This window comes from Octopus bimaculoides, chromosome 4 (assembly GCF_046866305.1).
Source record: "Octopus bimaculoides isolate indiv1 chromosome 4, ASM4686630v1, whole genome shotgun sequence".
NCBI lineage: Eukaryota > Metazoa > Mollusca > Cephalopoda > Octopoda > Octopodidae > Octopus > Octopus bimaculoides.
The window spans coordinates 2,141,374-2,164,999 of NC_142931.1; the positions used below are offsets into that span (position 1 = coordinate 2,141,374).

Sequence of the window (23,626 nt, forward strand, 5' to 3'; positions counted from 1 at the left end):
AAGTTATTCTGCGATTGGAGTTTGGCTCAGATATCAATACTCCAGTTGGTGGAATTATTGATCTCACCAAAAGACCAATTGTAGCCATGGAGGACATTTCCCCTAAGGAAAGGGTCATGTCCTGAGAAAAGGGTCATGCCCTGAGAAAAGGGTCATAACATTGAAATATCGCAGTGCAAGGTAAAACTTTCCTGATTCACTTCCTCTTGCATTTCGCATCATTTCGGCCTTCAAACAATTTTTTTTTATCTAGTGTAATATCGCACAGTTTTTCATCAAAGCTGGTCTATTCTTTGTTGAGTCGGAATCTCTTGGGGAGATACATTACTTTTATTCTTCTGTTAAGATGTTAATAATAAGAACCAGTCGGGTTAAATCAGTTGAGTGTAGTCACGTGTCCATGTGTTGATTTACGCCATTGCAATAAATCAGTATCAGAGGATACTTAGGAAGGCGGATTGCCGAGGGGGTAGAGAGTCGATGTTTGGTTACATCTTTTTGAGTTCAAAATCCGTCGATGTCAGTTTTCTATTTCTTCCTTCCAGAATCAATTAAAAAAGTCCTAAACAAATCCTGGAATTACTTTAATAGGTTTTACACTCTTAGACATTGGGTCGTTGTTTTTACGTTTAGAGATCGGAACTGGAAAGGTTCGAGCATATTGCGTCTGTCCAAGAGGAACATTAATCATATCAATTACGACAGTCTTGAAAGACCTGATATGAAAACATCCCTTCCTTCTTGACATGACACGAAGAAAACCCTTCCTTAGAGAACTTGCCATGGACATTTTGTTTTTTGTGCTTGATCGTCAGCGCTAAAAAGAAGGCGATGACAGTGGCGGATCAGAGCAAATGGTCCAGTTACTTCCTTTGTGGAAGAAAATCCACTCTGGTGGGGAGGGGGGAGGGTCTGTCCTGAAGAACTAATAACAAGAAAGCAGATGAAGACGGTCGTTGTATGAGAAGTTGTAACGCTGGTTGCAGCTTCAAGAGTCACTCGAAAATCTGGTTCGTCTTAGGTTCTAGAAGCGAATGATGAGGTTTTTCCCTCGCAGCAGCCCCAGCAACTGATGACATTTTTAGAGGCGAAAGATGGCACCTACACCTAGAAAGTAGCGACCAGGCAACCCCATCCATGAGTAAAAGTAGCCGTAGCAACCCTCTCTATGTTATCTAATTCGGAAGCGAGAAGAGCGAAAATGCCGGAGAGAGTGCGAAAAGTAAAAAAGCAATAAAAACGAAGAAAACAAGAAATCTCCCTTAAATGACTCGTCCACTGGTTGTCCCTAAGAGATAAGGGATACAATCGGTAATGATGCCCTAGAAATATTACATTTGAAGTAGTCAACACGATGAAATCGGAATGGTCACGGCTGGAATGGAAGCCGAACGATGAACAAATTGATACTGAAGGGGAAAAAAAACAGGCGTGTATGGTGGAAGTAAGAATCTATGGATCACACATTGATGGGAAAGCGGATAACGGTATAGAGCGGACCGAGGGTTAAACAACAACAACAACAACTGGCGGCGGCGACGGCGACGACGACGACGACGACGACGACGATGACGGCAGGACAGAAATGTTTGATGCAAAAACTTTACGAAGAATTCTGTGAGGATTGTTGGGTTGGGTGCTAAAAGGTGAATGTTAGAAACAAAAGAATTTGGCAGAATTAACTGTAGAAAGGAATGGAATGGATTCATTAATCCACCCATCACCGTCACCCCCACCCCAAATGGAACTAAAAGAATATATATCAATCAATCAATAATTAACTGAGGTTAACACGTTCCGATAAAAAGTGGATTTCAGGGGAGGCAACTCTCACAATACTTTGATAAAAAAAAAATCAAAAGTTTGGTTGAAGATAAAAAAAATAGGTTATGACTAGCTATGACACCAAACTGCTACCACCACCGCTGCATGCCAATAGTAGTAGTAGTAGCTTAATAGTAGTAGTTGTAATAGTAATGCTTTTGTAATAGTCCTGGTCGAGTATACCTCGTATCAAAGACAACTGCTTTGACTCTTTTGGCAATACATATCAGACTAGATTTTCTCATGCATCGTTCCTGTGTACACACACATACATAAATATGTGTGTGTGCGTATGTATGTTTGTACATGTGTGTGTATGTGCACACATGTATAATATATATATATATGTATGTATGTATGTATGTACGTATGGCTGCTTTGCCTGCTAGATATAGCTGATAGATCTCAAATTGGGTGTAGTTTAAGATTTAGCAGTTATATCTAGCAGACAGCGCAACCACATAGAAGCTCCTTCTATTTCTACAGTGTTGTTGTTGTTGCTGTTGGTGGTGGTGGTGGTGGTGGTGGAAACGTGTGATGATTGAAACACCACGAGAGGTAATGTGTCTCAATCTATCGCCTGATCAATATTATTCTTGACGTCATTCTATGATGGAACCAAGTCTTGAAGTCTTGAGATGTTCCTTCACGAATTTCCATTAATGTCTTCAAGAAATTTAGAAAAACATCGCAATTATTTCATCAGTTCTTCCTTAAAATCTTAGCACTCTGTGTAAACGCGTGTGCATGTACACACACAAACACACACACACACACATATATGTAGACAGACAGACAGATAGATATATATATACATATACGCATAGGGCGGCGAGCTGGCAGAATCGTTAGCACGCCGGGCGAAATGCTTAGCGGTATTCCATCTGTCTTTATGTTCCGAGTTCAATTTCCGCCGAGGTCGACTTAGCCTTTCATCCTTTCATCGATTAAATAAGTACCAGTTATGCACTGTAATCGATTTAATCCCTTTGTCTGTCCTTATTTGTCCCCTCTATGTTTAGCCGCCTGTGGGAAATAAAGAAATATATATATATATATATATATATATATATATATATATATATATATATATATGTACGCATAACGGATATATGTTTGTTAGTGTGTTGAAGTGTTGAGTATGGCACTGGCACAGTTTGGGGCTACCTGGTGTCATCCAGAGTTGGGTTATGTTTCCGTTGGATCTACTTCAGGAATTCCGCAGTGTGAGTTGCGATAATAATAATAATAATTTCTTAAGTAACCAGAAGATGGATTTGGAATTAATATTTATTCGACCCATCCTGCTACTGTCCCTTATGGGTGTGACTCCTTTTCATCATGTTGTGTTTCATCAATTTTGCAGTCTGGGTCTCATCAGGTACATAAAGGTTTGTGTCTCGCTAAAGATCCCGAGTTTTGGCTGTCATGTTGTTCTATGCCCGTCTGGTTAAGGAATGGAGCATCACTAACAATATTCTGTTTCTATTATCGTTTTCAATAAGAGTTGGAAACACTTGTAAATATAGACAAATAATTGTCGATAAAAAGAAAAGATAGTAGATGGATAGGGATGGATTGAATTACATTGGGTTTAAGACAGAGGAATAGTTTAAGGGGAAGGAAGGGTGAGAGATATATGCAGGCTGTAATGTCTAGTGGGGTAAAGATTTTTTGATGATGGTAGATGGTGGCGATGGTTAGGTTCTCTAAAACAGTAAGTTTCATTTCTAACAGAAAAAAGAGACAGGAAGAATTTGCTAGTTTTGTAATAAAATGCAGAACAATATTGGACAGATAATGGTAATGCCAACTGACGATCAAAATGGTAATAATCGAAAATAAGTTGACAGATTTTTGAAGGTTTTAGTCACTCTGAACACCGAATAGATTCCACGTGGCTGTATAATGTGATATATACACCCACATCTGCGAGAAATTCAAAGTTCGTCCTTGCGCACGACCTTTTACGAGCGGGCGGGTGGACTTAACACTTTGGCTGCCGAGCCTCATTTTTTCGTTTTATCCCAGTGTCCTAATACGATGTCTTAATTAATTTGACATGAGCGGCGTAATATTTTTAAGCTATACCATATGTGAGGCAAGGATCACATAGGTAGTGTTAGATACCGATATCTCACTGGAGAGTCATGTGGTACCCTAGTTCATATCACATCCTAGATATCACACATGCATCCACACGCACTTGCACACACGCATTGACGTTGACAATTCAAATGTCACTATGATAGGCTTCTGCACAGTCTTCGTCTACAAAAGCAATGGCCAACACAAAGCTATCATAGAAACCAGTTTATCATGCAATGAGATCGAACCGAGGATCACATAGTTACTAAACAAACATCTTACTCCCCCCCCCCCCACTCCTAGCCAGCCAGGGAAATGTCAAAAACCAACTTGCATAGTGTTCAATCAACTTAATCAAAACTAAATAATTTCCTGTTTCGCATCAACAGCAGTAAATACCGTCTGTTTGGTAAGGTTGGGGAGAGAGGTGTTTAGGAAGAGATTTTTATCAAATCGCGATAGAATCTGAATCGATTCCGAAAACACCGCAAACTAATAGAATTGAAAATATAATTGAATTACATATTTGAGATTAAAATCACTGCTTCTCTACCAACCTGTCAGTACACACACATACACACACACACACACGTCGATACAGTATCGGGATTAATTAGTATAGAATGGATTAAATTCGCTGCCAATCGTAATCACTTGTTCCTCAGTCGGATGATACCAGGATGGTGTTGGAACTTAAGAAGACAAAAAGAACTGTGTTTTACTTTTTTTTTAGTTGGGATTTAAATTTATTGATTGGTAAATGAAGGAAATATAGAAAATGGCGTCAAAATAATAGAAACAACTATACAAATATATATATATATATATATATATATATGCATATGCACATGTGTGTGAGCGCGTGTGTACATTTATGGATATATGTGTACATACATATGCATATATATATATACATACATATGCATATATATATATATATATATATATGCGTGTGTATGTGAATATCTATATATGTGCAAACACGCACACATACATATTAATTGAGGAATGTCTTGCATCTCACTATTTGGTTTGACTTTATCGTTATAACTGATATATGTGTGTGTGTGTGTGTGTGTGTGTGTGTGTGTGTGTGTGTGTGTGTGTGTGTGTGTGTGTGTGTAAATATATATGGATGTATATGTGTCGTATACACACACACACACACACACACACACACACACACACACACACACACACACACACACACACACATCGGTTTGCAAAATTCTTGATGCGAGCTTGTGTGTAGAAAACATATTCTTTTTTGTATTTCGGGAGGGTCAAAATGATTTTATCCTTAGTTTTATGATATACATACATGCATATATATATATATATATATATATATATATATATATATATATATATATATATATATATATATATATATATATATATATCCTGTGTGACCCCTCTGTCCGGCATTCGCCATGATAGATCGCTAGCCACTAAACCTTTTTTCTATTTTCTCTCTCCATTTTTTTCCTCTCATCCCTTTCTGTCGAAGGGCGTAGGCTCGAAACGCTATCCCGCAGCAGATTGTCCTTTAAACAAAACACACTTCCCGAGCGTTAAACTAATACATCTGTTTGTTCTTTACGCACCCGTCTTCGTCTTTTGTTTTGTGTGTATGTGTGTGTGTGTGTATGTATGTATGTATGTATGTATGTATGTATACGAGGTGGGGCCGAAAAGTTCCTGGCTTTGAGTAAAAAGGAAATACAGGTGGATATCAGTAGAAATCATAATTTCATTCAGGATATTTCCCTCTCGAATTCACACACTTATTGCAGTGGCCCTTCAATTTTTCTAAGCCTGTAAAGAACCTCGGAAGTTTGGACCTCGAACCAGGCCTTTCGTGATACCCTTAAAGCCATGAACTTTTCTGTACACCCACGTATACACATACACACACGCACACACACAGAGTACATAAAGGGTGTTTAGTGGAATCCAAGCCATTGCTTCAATCAGTACTCATATACATACATGCATATACACACGCACACACACACACGTATGTGTGTGTGTATGTGTGTGTGTATGTGTGCGTGTGTATGTGCGTGCATGTGTTGTGGAAATAAATAGAAAAAGAGGAAAGGGAGAGGGGCGAAAAGAACCAAAAAGAAGTGCAAAGTGAGAGAGAAATAAATATATTGGTAAAGGGTGTGGCAAAGGGGGGTGGGTTGGCAAAAGAGCGTTGGGCAGAATACGTTTGGCGTATTGAGTTAAAATGCATTATGTCCTGGTCTCAAACCCCACCAAGGTCAGCTTTGCCTTCTATGCCTCTCGGGGTCGATAAAATATACTACCAGTCAAGTACTGGAGTCAATGAAATCGTCTAACTAGCTCGCACCATATTTTTCAGGTCCTGTGATTATAGTTGAGGGAAAACATGAAAATAGCAACTATGACTGTTTTGTATTTTAAGTGAATATTCTATGTCGATGATTGAGGAAGAGAGAACGAGTCTTCTTTGAGGAGCAAACGGTAACAAGGTACATCAGGGGTTCATGAAAACCATAAAGAAAATCTGCTTCCATTCTAAATATTTCATTTACAGATTCGCTTTTCAATGGTGAAATACACACGCAACCCTCGCTCCCCCCCCCCACGCGCGCGCGCACGCGTGTGTGTGTATGCGCGTATATATATATATATATGTATATATAGATATATAAATGTATAAATATGTTTAAATACATACACACAGACATATATGTGTGTATCTAATATGAATAGGTACGTATCAATACATTGTTCATATGCATATATATATATATATATATATATATATATATATATATATATATATATATATATATATATATATATATATATATATGTATATATATAATGTATATACACGCATATATATATATTATACTTATATGTATATATGCACATTCATAAACACACATGCATGCACACACACACGTGCACGCACGCACATACATCCACACATATATAGAAAAACGTGCGCAATCTCTCTGTAACAGTGGAGCGACATTCATAATTTATTGAAGACATTATTCAGCTGACATCTTTACAAAGATTCTCTCTGTCGTATGTGCGCACGCGCGCACACACACACACACACACACACACACACACACACACACACACACACCCCACATCACACAATGCATACAATACACTACACAATTTTTCTCCTTGAAGGCAACAGCTAGCAGTGTGCATAAATGTTTAATTAGAAAAGCTGCAACCGAAACTTGGCCATTAGCTTCTCTGGCAGCAGAACTCTCCATACATTTGCAATAGTTGATCCATGCCGCTCAAACAAGCACAGAAATTCTTTATTTCTTGACGTGCTTTCTCTTCTTCTGCAGATGGATGCATGGATGGATGGATGCGTGGATGTGTGTAAGTGTTTGCATAGCCAAGTGGTTAGGGTATTGCACACACGATCGCCGGACCGTGGTTTCAGTTCTTGGACCGGGTAGCGCAATGCCGTCTTCAGCAAAACTCTCCATCTCGCGTTTTCTGCGACCACTTCGACGTCTGACGCGTGGCACACCAACCACCTGTTCAGGTAACGTGATGGAGGGAGTGAGCTAATGTGAGGCACGTGCATTTGATCACTATAAGCAAATCAATTGTGTGCAGGATGTTGAGCAAGAAAATGCAGTGTCGTTTTTCTCGGACTACGAGAAACTGCCATCATATCCGTGTGTGTGGTATGTGCTCGAAACGCGAAGCAGAAAAAACAGGGGACAACAGATGAAGGGATTGTTCTTTATGTTGCCTGTCTCGCTTCCCTTTTTTGTTTCTTTCGTTGTTCGAAAAAAGTTCGTTTTCCATGTTTTTGTTTTTTTATGTTCTCGTTTTTCATTTTGTTCACGTTTCTTTTACGTCCTGTATCCATATATGCATGTATATATACATATATATGTAGGTATGTACATGTGTGTATGTATATATGCATATATATATATATATATATATATGCATATATATATATATATATATATATATATATATATATATATATATACGTATATATATATATATATATATATATATATATATATATATATATATATATATATATATATATATATATATATATATATACACACATATATGTATGTATATCAGTATTCAGCTTTATTTCAAGTTTTCTTACCAATAGAGAAAGAATTGGTTTCTAGCCTAGAACCAAAGCTCCTTCAATTGAATTTCAACATCAACAACAGGGTATTTTTGTATTTATGTATGCACGTATGTATGTATGCATGTATGTATGTATGTATGCATGTGCCGATTGGTATGTATGCATGCAAATATATCTATACGCACGTGTGTATTTCTAGTTTATTTTCCTGTTAAGTTTTCTTCAAATTTATCTCGTATAAAAGAAAGCCCTGTTCTTGTAGCAAGATTTATAAATCCATTGTAATTTCGTTATAATTTTAGCACTAATGTATATTTATGTGTATGAATGTGTTTGTACGCATATGTCTGTGTATATATATATATACATACATATATACATATATATATATACATATATATATATATATAAACATATATATATATATATATATATATTTATATATATATATATATATATATATATATATATATATATAAATATATATAATAATAATAATAATAATAATAATAATAATAATAATAATAATAATAATAATTTAAATAATATATACATATATCCATACATATATGTACATATATGCATATATGGGTACAGGACATAACCCCCCCCCCCCAAAAAAAAACGTTAAACACAAATCGAAACGAAATTGTGTTTAACGTTTTTTTTTTTGATGTCCTGTACCCATATATGCATGTATGTATACATATAGATGTAGGTATGTACATATATGTATGGATATATGCATATATCTATATATTATTTATATTATATGATCGAAGGCCACGCATCCTTTTCCAAGTAAGTTTTATATATATATATATATATATATATATATATATATATATATATATATATATATATATATATATATATACGGTTTAGATATAGATTCAAGGCTTGAATATGGTACTTTATGCGAAGGCACCCGAATATCGCATCCCAAAAGGATGGGTGATTAAAATCAAACAATAAGCAACACGGATTTCAAAAGTGATTGCAGTACACACGTTTCATGCTACTTCAATTTATTTAAGTAATGTGAGCATTACCTTAAATGCAATATGAAGAGCAATCTTCAGCTGCACGAAAAATGCAGAAAAAAGACATATTACAAATGTGGCAACATATTAAAACCAAGTGGGAGAGAGCATACATAAAATCCAAATGTGAGGAAGAATATATAAGTCCATCTTGACATAGCAAGGTCTATCAGGCTAGTAATTGATTCTAGACAAAAGTTTTAACTGTCTCAGAATTCTATTGTTTCTTATCTAGTGGTGATAGCAAAGGGACAATTACTTCTAAAGAGAAGGAAGGTGTAAGCAGTATGCATGGACAAGGCTATAAAAGTATTAGAATCTAGAGGTTTCACTGGTCATAGTAGTATCAGGTCATTTTATTACTATCAAAATGTTGAGGAATTAATGTTGAGGAATTATAGCCCTAGGTATATGGGTCAAATAGGTTTTTTACTTTTAGTCTGAGTAACAGTATAGAGTAACAGTATAGTGGTACAGACAACAACAGAACTCTAACTAATGTTTACACAATAAGAGGTATGTTAATAAAATAAAATGAGATGTAATTATCTTCCACAAAAATCATGAAATAATGTCAATATTGAATTCAGGGGCTCTGGATAGGGTGTAAAATTTAAGGATATTAAGTATATTAAGTATATAGTGATCATGAACACTATTTTGAATTATCTTTAAAAAAAACTTATTAGCTGACGATAAGATAATGATACTATTTAGGAGACACATAGGTAAGCCTTATTTATATAATGTGAATATATATATATATATATATATATATATATATATATATATATATATATATATATATATACATATATACATTTATATATATACATACATACATATGTATATATATATATATATGCATATATACATATATGTGTATATATATATACATATATATATACATACATTTATATATATACATACATACATGTGTATATATATATATATATATATATATATATATATATATATATATATATATATGTATAAGCCCACCGTGCAATGGGTTCCCTACAAAGGTCGAAATCACATCACATAAAAACATTGCGACACAATTTCTTCACTACAAATGGTCCTGCAATTTTCAATGTTATCCCGAAAGAAATTAAAGTAGAAAAAGACCCCACAACTTTCAAACGGTATCTGGACAAATTCCTCCAGGAAATACCGGATAAATTACTTACACCTGGATACGTCTCAACCAAAAACAACTCTCTGCTCGAGTGGTCCATGGTGTACCGAAATAATTAACTAAAACACTTTTCCAGGTGGTGCTATTTATTTAGTCATGGCTTGGGCCAATAATGGCCGAAACCAATCTAAGTCATCTAATATATATATATATATATATATATATATATATATATATATATACTACATATGTATTTATATATATGTATATACATATGTATATATACGGGTGTATAAGAACATGCATGCACACATACATACATACAAGGTGGAGTTTTCAATAAAAAAAAAGTCAGCCAGTTAACGTGTATATTACAAATACAAAATAAGTAAAACAATAAAAATATGTAAGTTTTCTCAAGTTGAAAATGAAAATTTGTTTTTGTTGTCTCCAAAGATTGAACTCTTCATCTTTGTTAGAAACCGATTCCTTCCTTACGGGAAAACTTCTAATAATTAAAAATAAAAGAGAACATAGAAACATTAAGACTGCTAATTAATTTAGATCAACGCATGTTCTTGTAAAACATCATGGATGTGGCTTTTTACTTCTGTGAGGCACCTAGAGTCTTCTGCACGATTTTGGCAACGATGGGCGCCTCTTTCAGCAGCTCTTCAGACAACTTATCACCCATGTCGACCCATGACTTCATTCCTCATGCAATTTTTTATTGAATGTTTTGCTTTTGAGCTACGGCCAGCCATTGCACGCAACACAGGGCCTGCCCCAATCTCTAAACAGAACCAGGACCAATCTCTAAACAAAATATGCATTTATCCCAAAACGAATTACTTGTCTACAACACTGGATACAACCGAAGTCGCATGTGTTACACTGGAGTGTTCCTTGTCCGAGAGAGATATCCAAGCAAAGACTAAGGTTCTCTCGATCCCATCTTCTGGAGATGGCTTTTGATTCAATAAAGTTTAAAAGAGGACGGTTGTCAATGGATACCCAGCTGGATACACATACACACACACACATACATACATACATACATATATATATATATGCATACATACATAGGTACGACGTATATATACATATACGTACGTACTTAGACACGTTTATAAACATTTTACACACACACGCATATGCATATACATGTATATACCTCTGTATGTATATATGTGTGTTTATGTATGTATATATATATATATATATATATATATATATATATATATATATATATATATATGTATGTGTGTGTGTGTGTGTGTGTGTTTATGTATGTATGTGTAAGAGAAATAGAGAGAGAGAGAGAGAGAGTAACAGAAAGTGTGGGTGTATATTATGTTGAATTGAGAAAGAAATATAGAGGTGGTGGTGGCGACAGAGACAGGGGTTTGCTGCAGAGAGCGAAAGAGGAAGAATGACAGGAGAAGATAGAAAGAGAGCGAGAGAGAAAGAGAGAGAAAAGAGAGTGTGTGCGTGTGAGAGTGAGAAAGTGTGGGTGTGAGAGAGGGAGAGGGAGGAAGAGAAAGAGAGCAAAGTGGTGCAAGACTAAGATAGAAGTCTGGTGTGGTGGAGGTGGTGGTGGTGGTGGTCATCGTGGTGGTGTGTGTGTGTGTAAGTACGTGTGTGTGGTGTGTGTGTGTGAGTATGTGTGCATACGTACGCACATGTGTGTGTGCGTGTGCGTGTGCGTGTGCGTGCGAGCGCTGATTACTGCCTGCATAAATCTATTTAGCAGTTTACTCATTCTGGAATTTGAGCTGAGTGTCGGTTTGTATGTTTCTATATGTGTGAGTGTATACATGTATAAATGTGTGAATATCTGTGTGTATATATATGTCTCTAGAGTATGTATGCTTATATTTCTTCATACACACACACACACACACACACACACACACGCACTCACACACACACACACAGTCACACACACACACACACATCTGTATTGAACCCCAGCTCTATACACGGCAGCGTGAATGTATACAAAATGCGTATAAATAGTTGTGATTGTGTGTCTGTATATGCAAACATTACGTATGCGCCTCTCTACGTGTGTGTGTATGCCTGCCTATGTGTCGGTGCATATTTATGTATATATGTATATATGTATCTGTACGTGTACATGTGTGTGTGTTGCGTGTGGCAGTCTTTTTGCCGGTGTTTTGTTTCTTCAAGTCTCTACTGGTCGCAAAGAACATCTGCTTGGCCGGAAGGGACAACAACGGCCGTATCCAATAGAAAATTCTGCTTTCATTTCAGCACTTATCGATCTGGAAACTTCCTTTTCGCTTTTACTCTTTTTGCTCCACGATTTTTTTTCTCCTCTTCTTCACGTAAAACATACACACATACATACATACACACATACACACATACACATACATACATACACACATACATACATACACACATACATACATGTATGTCTGTATGTGTGTGTCTGTGTATTTCCTGTTCTGTCTTTCTCATCTACGCCTTCTTTCTTCTCTCTCTCTCTCTCACTTTCTCTTTCTCATATTTTATTCCACTTTTCTTTCCGCCCACCCCCTTTCCTCTGTGACGTGTCAAGCTACGGTGGCGCCCACTGGCGTCAATCGCGACGGATATTTCATCACTTTGGTGCTTAACGATTTGTAGTAGATCGCTTTTTGAAAATCTCATCGCTAGACACGCCTCGCCCATCCTCTCACCACTCACTTATTCTCTATCTATCTATTTTACTTCCTCTCTCTCTTCTATCTACCCCCCCCCCACCTAATGTCTCATTGCTTTCTTTTTTTTCATTCACTTTGGCTCACCTGTTCATCAATCTAACATACATACACATCTCCTTACCAGCATATATGCGATATATACGTACCTGTCTATCTATCTATCTATCTATCTATCTATCTATCTATCTATCTATCTATCTATCTATCTATCTATTTCTCTCTCTTACTATATGCATATATATATATATATATATATATATACACACACACACACATATAGCCCCACCCACATATATATTATAGCCATCTATTCATATATCTATATATTTATCCGTCTATCTAGCAATCTATCTATCTATCCCTCAATACTATCTCTCTCTCCTTGTCTCTCTCTCTCTCTCCCTCTCTCCCCCTCTTTCTCTCTCTCTCTCTCTCCCTCTCTCCCCCTCTTTCTCTCTCTTTCTCTCTCTCCCTCTCTCGCTCGCAGCTCTTTTCCTTATTATCCTCTCTCCGATGTCATTCCGTTCTGGAACCAAAGAATGGTCTATGAAGTACTCTGCCTCTCCAGTTGGCTGCCGGCAGCTGAAATCCGTGATATTTCTTTTGCCATTATTTATTTATTGATAACTATTGCTAAAGAACCTCTGAATACTCAATTACAACCCATCAGCGGCGGCGACCATATCTCTTCTTGCTCCACAAAACATTGAACCAACTCCATAGTCTTTTCACATGTTCGCCTCTCTCTCTCTCTCTCTCTCCCTCTAACCAACTACCCTTACACTCTCTCTTCCCCACTTTATACCTGTTTTTGTTTTGATATATACATACACACACATTTTATATAAATATATATATATATATATATATATATATATATATATATATATATATATATATACATACACATACTCATAAACACACACACACACACTCATTCATATTCTCTCCAAATGTAAACGAGTGGGTATACAAAATAGAAGACCGCATTAAAAATATATATGTAAAGATAATACAACATGAAATATAAGGATACAAACACACAAAGAGGTGAGTGCGTGATTAGGAAGTTCGCTTTGCACCCACGCACGTGTGTTCGATTCCATAGAGAAGCCATGTGGGAAAGATTTCCTACTGGAGATTGACGGAATCAGTACAGTATCCCGTCGTATACATACATGCATGCATACATACATACATGTACACACATACACACACACACACACATAGCTAAAAGAAGAAAAGAAAATGGAGATAAGGAAGTGAACAATTATTTATTAAGAAACAAATTAGTTATCTTCGCTTCTTACAGCCGTTTCAATTAATACCCCAAAATTACAAATTTATCCATTAAATTTGCATTTCTGTGACATGAGCATAATTTCATCAGAGAAAAAAGATGTACTTCTCAAGGTACATTTTTTTCTCTGATGAAATTATGCTCATGTCACAAATACAAATTTCATAATAAATAATTGTTAACTTCCTTATCTCCATTTTCTGTTCTTTTAACTGTATATAAACTATATGCTTAATATATACCTATTGTTTTAAGGGAATTTCATTCCCCCAAAATATTAAGTATTGAACCAGTATTTCCTTGAATGTATCCATCCCTTCACGAGGTTCACATATCCTCTAATTATAATAATAATAATAATAAAATATGCATACATATATATATATATAGACTCATACACACACGCATTCATATTCTCTCCATACAGATAGATAGATAGATAGAGAGAGAGAGAGAGAGAGAGAGAGAGAGAGAGAGAGAGAGAGATAGATATATAGATAGATAGATAGATAGATAGAGAGAGAGAGAGAGAGAGAGAGAGAGAGAGAGAGAGATAGATAGATAGATAGATAGATAGAGAGAGAGAGAGATAGATAGATATATAGATAGATAGATAGATAGATAGAGAGAGAGAGAGAGAGAGAGAGAGAGATAGATAGATAGATTGATAGATAGATAGATAGATAGATAGATAAATAGATAGATAGATAGATAGATAGATAGATAGATAGATAGATAGATAGATAGATATCTTTTTATTATAGCCACACAGGGCTAAATACAGAAAATGGACAAATTACAAAGTAGAGCTTTTCTTGGGGGGATAATTTGGATCAAAAGGGATCGCGGGAAGAAAAAAAAAAAAAAAACGTGGGGGGGGGGCGATCAATAGGGATCGTGTACCACAGTCGATGTAAAAAACGGGGAACAGATTAGGTTTATCCGTGGAAAGAAAAGCCTACGGAAAAGACCACGGTCACCTCAGGCTTTTTTTTTTAAAGGTACATGAAAGTAAGTACCTTCTCTCTTTTTGTCTCTTTTTGTTACAAGTCTATGCTTAAAATGGTGTCGTCTTTCATTCTTACCATTCTTGCCACATTTACCCATTTTTTATTGAAACTTTCATTCGACAACACCTTCCTCTCTATCCTCATCCTCCTTTTCAAGTGGTACTTGAAAAAGTTGACGAGGGACTGACCAGAGAGGAAAGTGTTTGTTTGTAGACCTTTCAAACGCGTCCACCACACGCATTCTTTTGCCATAGCTATCAGTGTTACAAAAACCGTTTTTCCTTCCCGTTTAAAGGAAGGTGGCGGAACAATATTCACGATAGACTCGGCTGATAAGTGGGCTCGTCCCACACGCGACAACAGCCGTTCGACGAAGGTCCACAGCTCTGAAATATCTGGACACTGCACGAGTGCGTGCAGAACGGCTTCGTCGCTCTGACCGCATCTCGGGCAGGTCGGTCCGGTGGTTTTCGAACCGTGTCTGTAGATCTTCTCTCGAACTGGTAGTGCGTCTCGATAGCATTGCCAAGCCAGGGATCTCTGGAAATTATCCATAGGCCCCGGCCCGAACGTCGTCTTGAAAAGGCGGGTTAAGAATTTCTCGTCGACACCCAGGTTTGCCCCGAGAGTGTCGTCAGACCTCCCCTCCACTAGTCCTCTATAGAACGCATTGGTCGTTTGGAAGTTGCACAAGTTTGATCCCGGACGGCAGAGCTGTTGTAGAGCTTGGCGACACTCGCGGTGCCATTCGCCCAGTTTCGGTCTCTTCCTGATCCATGTTTGCAGTTCGGTGAGTGAGACGAGCTGCGGGAAGGCGTGCCTCACAAACGGCGCCCACACCTGTTCACCGTCGTCAATGAAGTTCCAGAGATGCCGCAGTCTCAGCGCATGTCTGCGCATCATTAACCACGGCATCCCCAGTCCTCCACGTAACGGTTGTTGACAGCAAATGGATCGCCTCACCATCGGAACGCCACCCTTCCACAGAAAGCGGAAAAGTATGCATATGCAGACACGCTCGTCCCACAACCCAGCTCTCGTGGGATACCCCTCAGTGTCGCCAGCTTCCGCAGTAGTGGTTCGATCGTCAATACATACAGAAGCGCCGACAAGGGACATCCCTGACGGACCGAACGCGTGATGTCGAACGGTTTTGACAGGTGACCGTTTACCCGTATTACCGATCGGATGCCGCTATACAAGGCAGCGATCCAACCGCGGAAGACGGGACCAAAGCCAGCTGCCCTGAGGACGGCCGCTAGGTATCGATGGTCGACCCTATCGAAGGCTTTAGATTGATCTAAATTGATCAGCGCCCCACCCATGCCAGGATCCTTAACTACCCTGTCCATGATGTAGCGCATGAGGTGGAGGTTGTCATGGATACTTCTGCCCGGCACGGCGCATGTTTGCGCCCTGTCGACCAGTTTATCGATGATAAGCGCCAACCTCTCGGCTATTACTTTGGCCAAAATTTTCAAATCTGCGTTGAGCAGAGTGATGGGCCTGAAATTATCTATAAAATTCCCCTTGTTTGGGTCTTTCTTCAGCAATGTCACTGCACCTCGGCTCACGAAACCGGGAATTCTTCCGTTTTGTTGCCAGTTGCAGTAGACTGATGCCAAGAAGTCGCCAAACAAGTCTGGCATTTGACAATACAGCTCGTAGGGTAGACCATCCAATCCAGGTGACTTATCCCTCGCGCAGCCCGCCATAGCATCCCTTACTTCAGCAGCTGTGATGGGACCCTCACAACACTCTGCCTCTCCCGCCGAGAGCCGCGGCAGGCCGGTCAGGTAGGCAGTGAAGTCCATCTTGCGTTCCGACTCACCGCTCGCACCGAACAGTCGAGCAAAGTGCTGTTGAAAGGCCCCACACATCCTTTCGGGTTCGAGCAGACTACATCCCTGTTCATCGATTAGAGACCGAATGGTGGCTCTGTTACCGCGTTGCGCCTCCGCCACCCGGGCTTCTCGCGCAGCTTCGATCCCTTCGTTCCTTAAGGCACGCATTTTAGCTCTGACGACGCAACCTTCGTGTTTGGCGTTGAGGTGTTGGTCGAGGGCCATCCTAGCAGCCAAAACGTTGGTTGCGCTGCCAGTTGTAAGTGCCTCTTCTAGTTTCTTAACTAAGTCTCCCTCTACTCTATTTCGATCTATCGCTAGTTCTTTACTAAACCTAATAGATTCCGATTTGATTGCCATTTTCAGGGCAAACTACTAACTGCGTACCGAAGTAACCACCCCAAAGCAGATTCAGACAGAATATATATCTACCCCGCTCAGAAGGATGCCGTGGCCCTAGACACATAGAAAACTACTATAAAATAACAACAGTTGGACTAGGCAAAGTACTTAGAAACAAATAGGGGAAGACTACTACTGCATGTTGTAAAGCAACACGAGGAAAAGAAAACGCTTCTCTCTATAGACAAGGAAATAGGAAACAGAAACAAACCACACTGATACATTGACCTTGGATGACAACAGAGCAGAAATGGTGAGAGAGACAAAAGACAACATGGAAACAGAACTGCAAAACATACTGAAGAAGAAATGGAGAGAAGATTCGTGTCATGGCCAATACCCTACAAGGCTTGACAGAGAGGAAGTGAGCCTAAGTAAAAGCTAACAATGGTTCAAAAGCTCTGAACTAAAAACTGAAATGGAAGGACTGATTCTCGCTGCACAAGACCAATGCCTGATCACAAACAACTATAAAGGTTAAATAATGAAAACAGGCCCCAACACCAAATGCAGAATGTGCAACCAGCACAATGAGGCAATTGACCATATCATCGTGAGCTGCCCAGTCCTTGCCAAATCTGAATATATATACAGATACGACAAAATAATCAGTTATATCCACTGGACAATATGCCAACATTACAACATTAAAACTGACAACAGGTGATATAAACGACTAAACCTCAATCATCTGGGATATACCGATTCAAACCGACAAAGAAATTAAAGCTTATCCCCAAACATAATCAAAGATTGGGGGGGGGGGGGGGGGCACCTGCTTACTGATAGACATTACAGTGCCTTCTGATCAAAATATTGTCCAAAAAGAAGTGGAGAAATTGTCAAAGTACAAAGATCTCGAAATTGAAGTATTCAAGATGTGGAATATGAATATGAAAGCAATACCAATAATAGTTGGGGCATTAGGTATAATAAAAAACATATGAACAAAAACGTAGAAGCTATACCGGGATCCTCAATACTACACACTATCCAAAAAAATAGCCCTGCCAAGAACAGCCAACATCCTACGCAAGACACTATCAATTCAGTAATACAACCTAAACTAAACAATCTACAAACACAAGGCAAACTATATACAGCAATTATCCAGTGAAATAAACGTCCACCAGCAATCTCAGTAACCAGCGCATTACACACTCAACACACACTGCAAACAGTAATACAAGAAAAGACTGCTCTACACCTCAAGAAAAAGAGAGGAAAAAAAACTAACGCAATACAATAACGGGAAAAGTTTGCGCATTCCCAATAGCAGAAAAGAACACACAATGCTGCACACATCCCAGCAACACGGGGGTGATGCAGTAGAAATTTGCCTCAATCTGCCAAGTATTGAACAGTTATATAATAATAATAATAATAATAATAATAATAATAATAATAATAATAATAGTATTAATAATAATAATAATAATAATAATAATAATAATAATAATAATAATAATAATAATAATAATAATAATAAAATTGCGATGAAGCTAATTTGACTAATGACTCTTGTTAACAGGACTACAAGACTGAATATATTCGAGGTTAATGATATAGATTCTGCTGTTACCAATGTATTTGATAATAATTATGTTGATCGGGACTAAATTGAATTTAGTGAAACAGTTTTTGCTGCAAAAGACCTTCCACTAAAAAAAAAAAAAAAAAAAAAAATTGAAATATTGGTAATGCCATAGAGAAGAAAGTGAGAAGAATTATCAGTTAATATTGTAGGTGTCCAACAAAATATGAAATATTTCAGAAATATGTTAAAGAGGTTGTGTATGGTGAGAAATTCTTTTTAGTCAAAGGAACAAACGAAATAGTTTCTTTTAGAGTAATACTAAAAGTTATATTGTGAAACTTATGATTAATATGGAGCAATTTATCAACTTTTCAGACGAGGAATTTATTGTTCCTGTTATATCAAGAGGGGAACCAATCTATATTGGAATTAAAAAAAAAAAACTAGATCGAAAGGAAGCAACCTTAATCTCTGCAGAAAAAAAGAATAATTGTTTTTATTCTAGAAGAATTGCATCGACAGCCTATTCTAAGGTGTTCGTTTTTGCAGGAAGGAGTGGAGCGGGTGGAGGGGGAGGGGGTCGTCGAAAAAAAGACAAAGAAAAAGGAAAAAAAAAAGGGAATAAAAATCTTAGATGGCTGGATTATCCGTTTCTAATTTAGACAAGCTCAGTAATTTTGGAGAGGAATGATTGCTGAATAGCATCGATCCCTGTACACCTGTTCAGTTTTTGAGAACCTATCGCAAAATGACCTTACTGGTTTTATTCTTTAGTGAGGAGGAAGGAAGTGTACCATGACGTTGGTAGGGGGCGCTCAGAGAGTTCTTTATGATCTGTCTACTGTCTCATTGATCATGTCTCTATGATCTTTAAGGTCACTGTATTAGTGTCTCAATTATCACTGTCACCATAATTTCTCTCTCTTTCCTTCTCTCTCTGACCGTACAACTATTTCGTTGACGTTGGCCATAAGATAATACAAATATCGATCACTTCTCAATCAATTCTGATTCTTCCATTTATGATAAACCTGATTTATCATCCGTGGAACTTCTCCATTCCGCTTAAGTCTTCACTTGTCTTCAAAAGATCCTTTCGGTTTTAGATATTCTTAAAATATCATAAAGGAAGGTGAAAGTTGCAGCCATCTTCATTGCTGGGACAACGGAAAAACAACAGCATGAGTGGTTCGGGCCCAGTCACTGTCTTTGTTCTATATCCAAGAGCAAAATAATGGCTCGCAACGTCTGGCTGTAAGTAGGCACCGTGTCAACAGAATTACAGAACTGACAATTTCTTTGATGACTTGAGTTCATGGCTTGTCGCGAGAAGTAATTTGAGGTAGACCCACGGCCTACCATTGGGTAGATTTCTTTAATCCATTGAAACAAAGGATCGAACCAGGAGATTACAGATGACCGTTAAAGTGTAGGGATTTTTTGTAACGTAATAAAGAAAGCAATAAAACGTTAAACTAGAAATAATGTAACGATGCAAAAAATTAAAAAATACCAGTTTTAATTAACAACTAATAAAACTTAGTTCAACACTGAAGGAAGCAACTCCAGTCTTGTTTCGGTGTTATTTGTACCTCGAAAACGAGCCATTGTCTTTTACTGTATTTACCAAAATACTGATGAGATAATCATAAAGTAAATGTACAAGATTGCAATATTGGTTGGTGGAGGAACATAGAAATATTTAGAGAAGTGATAGGATGAGGTTCGCAGAATCAAAGGAATGGTTAGTTTATTCAACTCATTAGAAGTTACTTTCAAATATGCAGTGGTTCGAATCCCTCATATTGCAACAATATTGCAATATTTCAAAGAAATCGTACATTAAAATTGTATGTGTGTGTATGTATGTATGTATATATATATATATATATATATATATATATATATATATATATATATATATATATATATATATATATATATACTAGCAGAAAGATCGCCCACCGGGCAGTTTTCTGCTTGTCAAACGTGGAGTGTGTGTGAATGAGAGAGGGGAGAACATTGCAAACAATGAATGAAATAAACATGAAATGAAAAAATTGTATAAATAAAAGCTCGTGAAAAACAATCTTGTACCAAACACTTAAATTTGTGAACTTCAAATATTCAATAATAAAAGGAAGTTGAGAAAGTAAATTTTCCTGAAAACTTCAATTTATAAAAAAATCTCAATTTCTTAGTAAAGATTTCTTTCGGTAATTTATCGTAATTTATCTCCAATTTAAACAAACTTCAAGGTTTAGCGAGCTAGAAATAGCAGCGATCATATAGTTATTATTGTAAGGCTTATAGCGTTCCAAACAGTCATATAAACAAAATTACTTCTAAATTTCTTTTTTTAATATTCTGGTATATCAAAAGATTTTCATTTTATCAAAAATAAGTCTCAAAGTTATACAGCTATTTTTTCTAATAACATTCATTCATTAATTCAATAAATAATTTTTGTTTTTACATTACGTATATAGAATGAACTGTGGGTTTTGCAAATAGCGAATTTAAACTTGAAATGAAAACGTTGAAATCAATATATATTAAATTATCATTAATGAAAATAAAGGCGAGAGAGAGTGAGAACTGTTGCAAATGAAAACGGAAAATTTCGCCCGCAACGAATTAATATTGTTTATTAAATCTAGTCTGCAGTGAATGTTACGAATATCTAAATTTATGAAAAACTTGTTCGAATATTTAATAACCTTCAGAATCGAAATTACAAGAAATTTCTTAGAGCATGAATTTATCAAAAAATTTCCAGACAGTCAAGCCTTTAATAATTGCTTCATTTTACTAACTGTTACATCCCTAATTAATAAGCAGCTTTCTCCATTATGATACATATATATATATATATATATATATATATATATATATATATATATATATATATATATATATATATATATATATATATATATATATAAACATGCACACACACACACACACACACACACACACACACACACACACACACACACACACACACACACACACACATATATATGAACATTATACAGACACACATACACACATACGCATACACACATACGCATACACATATCAGCAATTAAAATTACCTGTGTGAGGCATTCCTCTTGGTTCCGTCTGGCAAATTGACCAAATATTTGTTTTTTTGTGTTCTGAAAAATTATTAAAACAAAAACAAAACATTTTAACAATTATATTTCAAACTATGATTATATAAACAGACAATGTAACTTAAAAAACGTAAAACTATGTCAAAAGAAAATCTTCAAAGTTAGAAGGTAATTTCCAAATGCAAATAGTATTACCTTGACTTCTATCACATGAGGTTAACGGATAACTTCGCAACTACTCAGTCAACAACCAATGATCTTTTTCCAAACGATCGCTTTCGCTTATGAACTTAATAATTACATCATAGTGGCTACCTATATTATAGTCTTATGTAATACCAGAGTGGCTAGTTAGATCATAGTCATAAGTAATAGTAATATCAGGGTGGCTAGTTATACCATAGTCATAAGTAATAGTAATACCAGGGTGGCTAGTTATACCATAGTCATAAGTAATAGTAATACCAGGGTGGCTAGTTATATCATAGTCATAAGTAATAGTAATATCAGGGTGGCTAGTTATATCATAGTCATAAGTAATAGTAATACCAGGGTGGCTAGTTATATCATAGTCATAAGTAATAGTAATACCAGGGTGGCTAGTTATATCATAGTCATAAGTAATAGTAATACCAGGGTGGCTAGTTATATCATAGTCATAAGTAATAGTAATACCAGGGTGGCTAGTTATATCATAGTCATAAGTAATAGTAATACCAGGGTGGCTAGTTATATCATAGTCATAAGTAATAGTAATACCAGGGTGGCTAGTTATATCATAGTCATAAGTAATAGTAATACCAGGGTGGCTAGTTATATCATAGTCATAAGTAATAGTAATATCAGGGTGGCTAGTTATATCATAGTCATAAGTAATAGTAATACCAGGGTGGCTAGTTATATCATAGTCATAAGTAATAGTAATACCAGGGTGGCTAGTTATATCATAGTCATAAGTAATAGTAATACCAGGGTGGCTAGTTATATCATAGTCATAAGTAATAGTAATACCAGGGTGGCTAGTTATATCATAGTCATAAGTAATAGTAATACCAGGGTGGCTAGTTATATCATAGTCATAAGTAATAGTAATACCAGGGTGGCTAGTTACATCATAGTCATAAGTAATAGTAATACCAGGGTGGCTAGTTACATCATAGTCATAAGTAATAGTAATACCAGGGTGGCTAGTTACATCATAGTCATAAATAATAGTAATACCAGGGTGGCTAGTTATATCATAGTCATAAGTAATAGTAATACCAGGGTGGCTAGTTATATCATAGTCATAAGTAATAGTAATACCAGGGTGGCTAGTTATATCATAGTCATAAGTAATAGTAATACCAGGGTGGCTAGTTATATCATAGTCATAAGTAATAGTAATACCAGGGTGGCTAGTTATATCATAGTCATAAGTAATAGTAATACCAGGGTGGCTAGTTATATCA

The 23,626-nt window shown here is 36.6% G+C and overlaps 1 protein-coding gene across 3 annotated transcripts in view; it reads right to left on the reverse strand.

Annotated features, from left to right (window-relative positions):
- The window catches only part of LOC106869041 (uncharacterized), a 70,113-nt gene that overhangs the window by 19,758 nt on the left and 26,729 nt on the right, over positions 1-23,626 (reverse strand). For all 3 annotated transcript variants that reach the window (XM_052967699.2, XM_089350161.1, XM_052967700.2), the window contains exon 2: positions 22,155-22,217. In XM_052967699.2, the coding sequence (XP_052823659.2) occupies positions 22,155-22,167 (13 nt within the window). In that variant the 5' untranslated portion in view covers positions 22,168-22,217. The remainder of the gene's footprint in view (positions 1-22,154; positions 22,218-23,626) is intronic.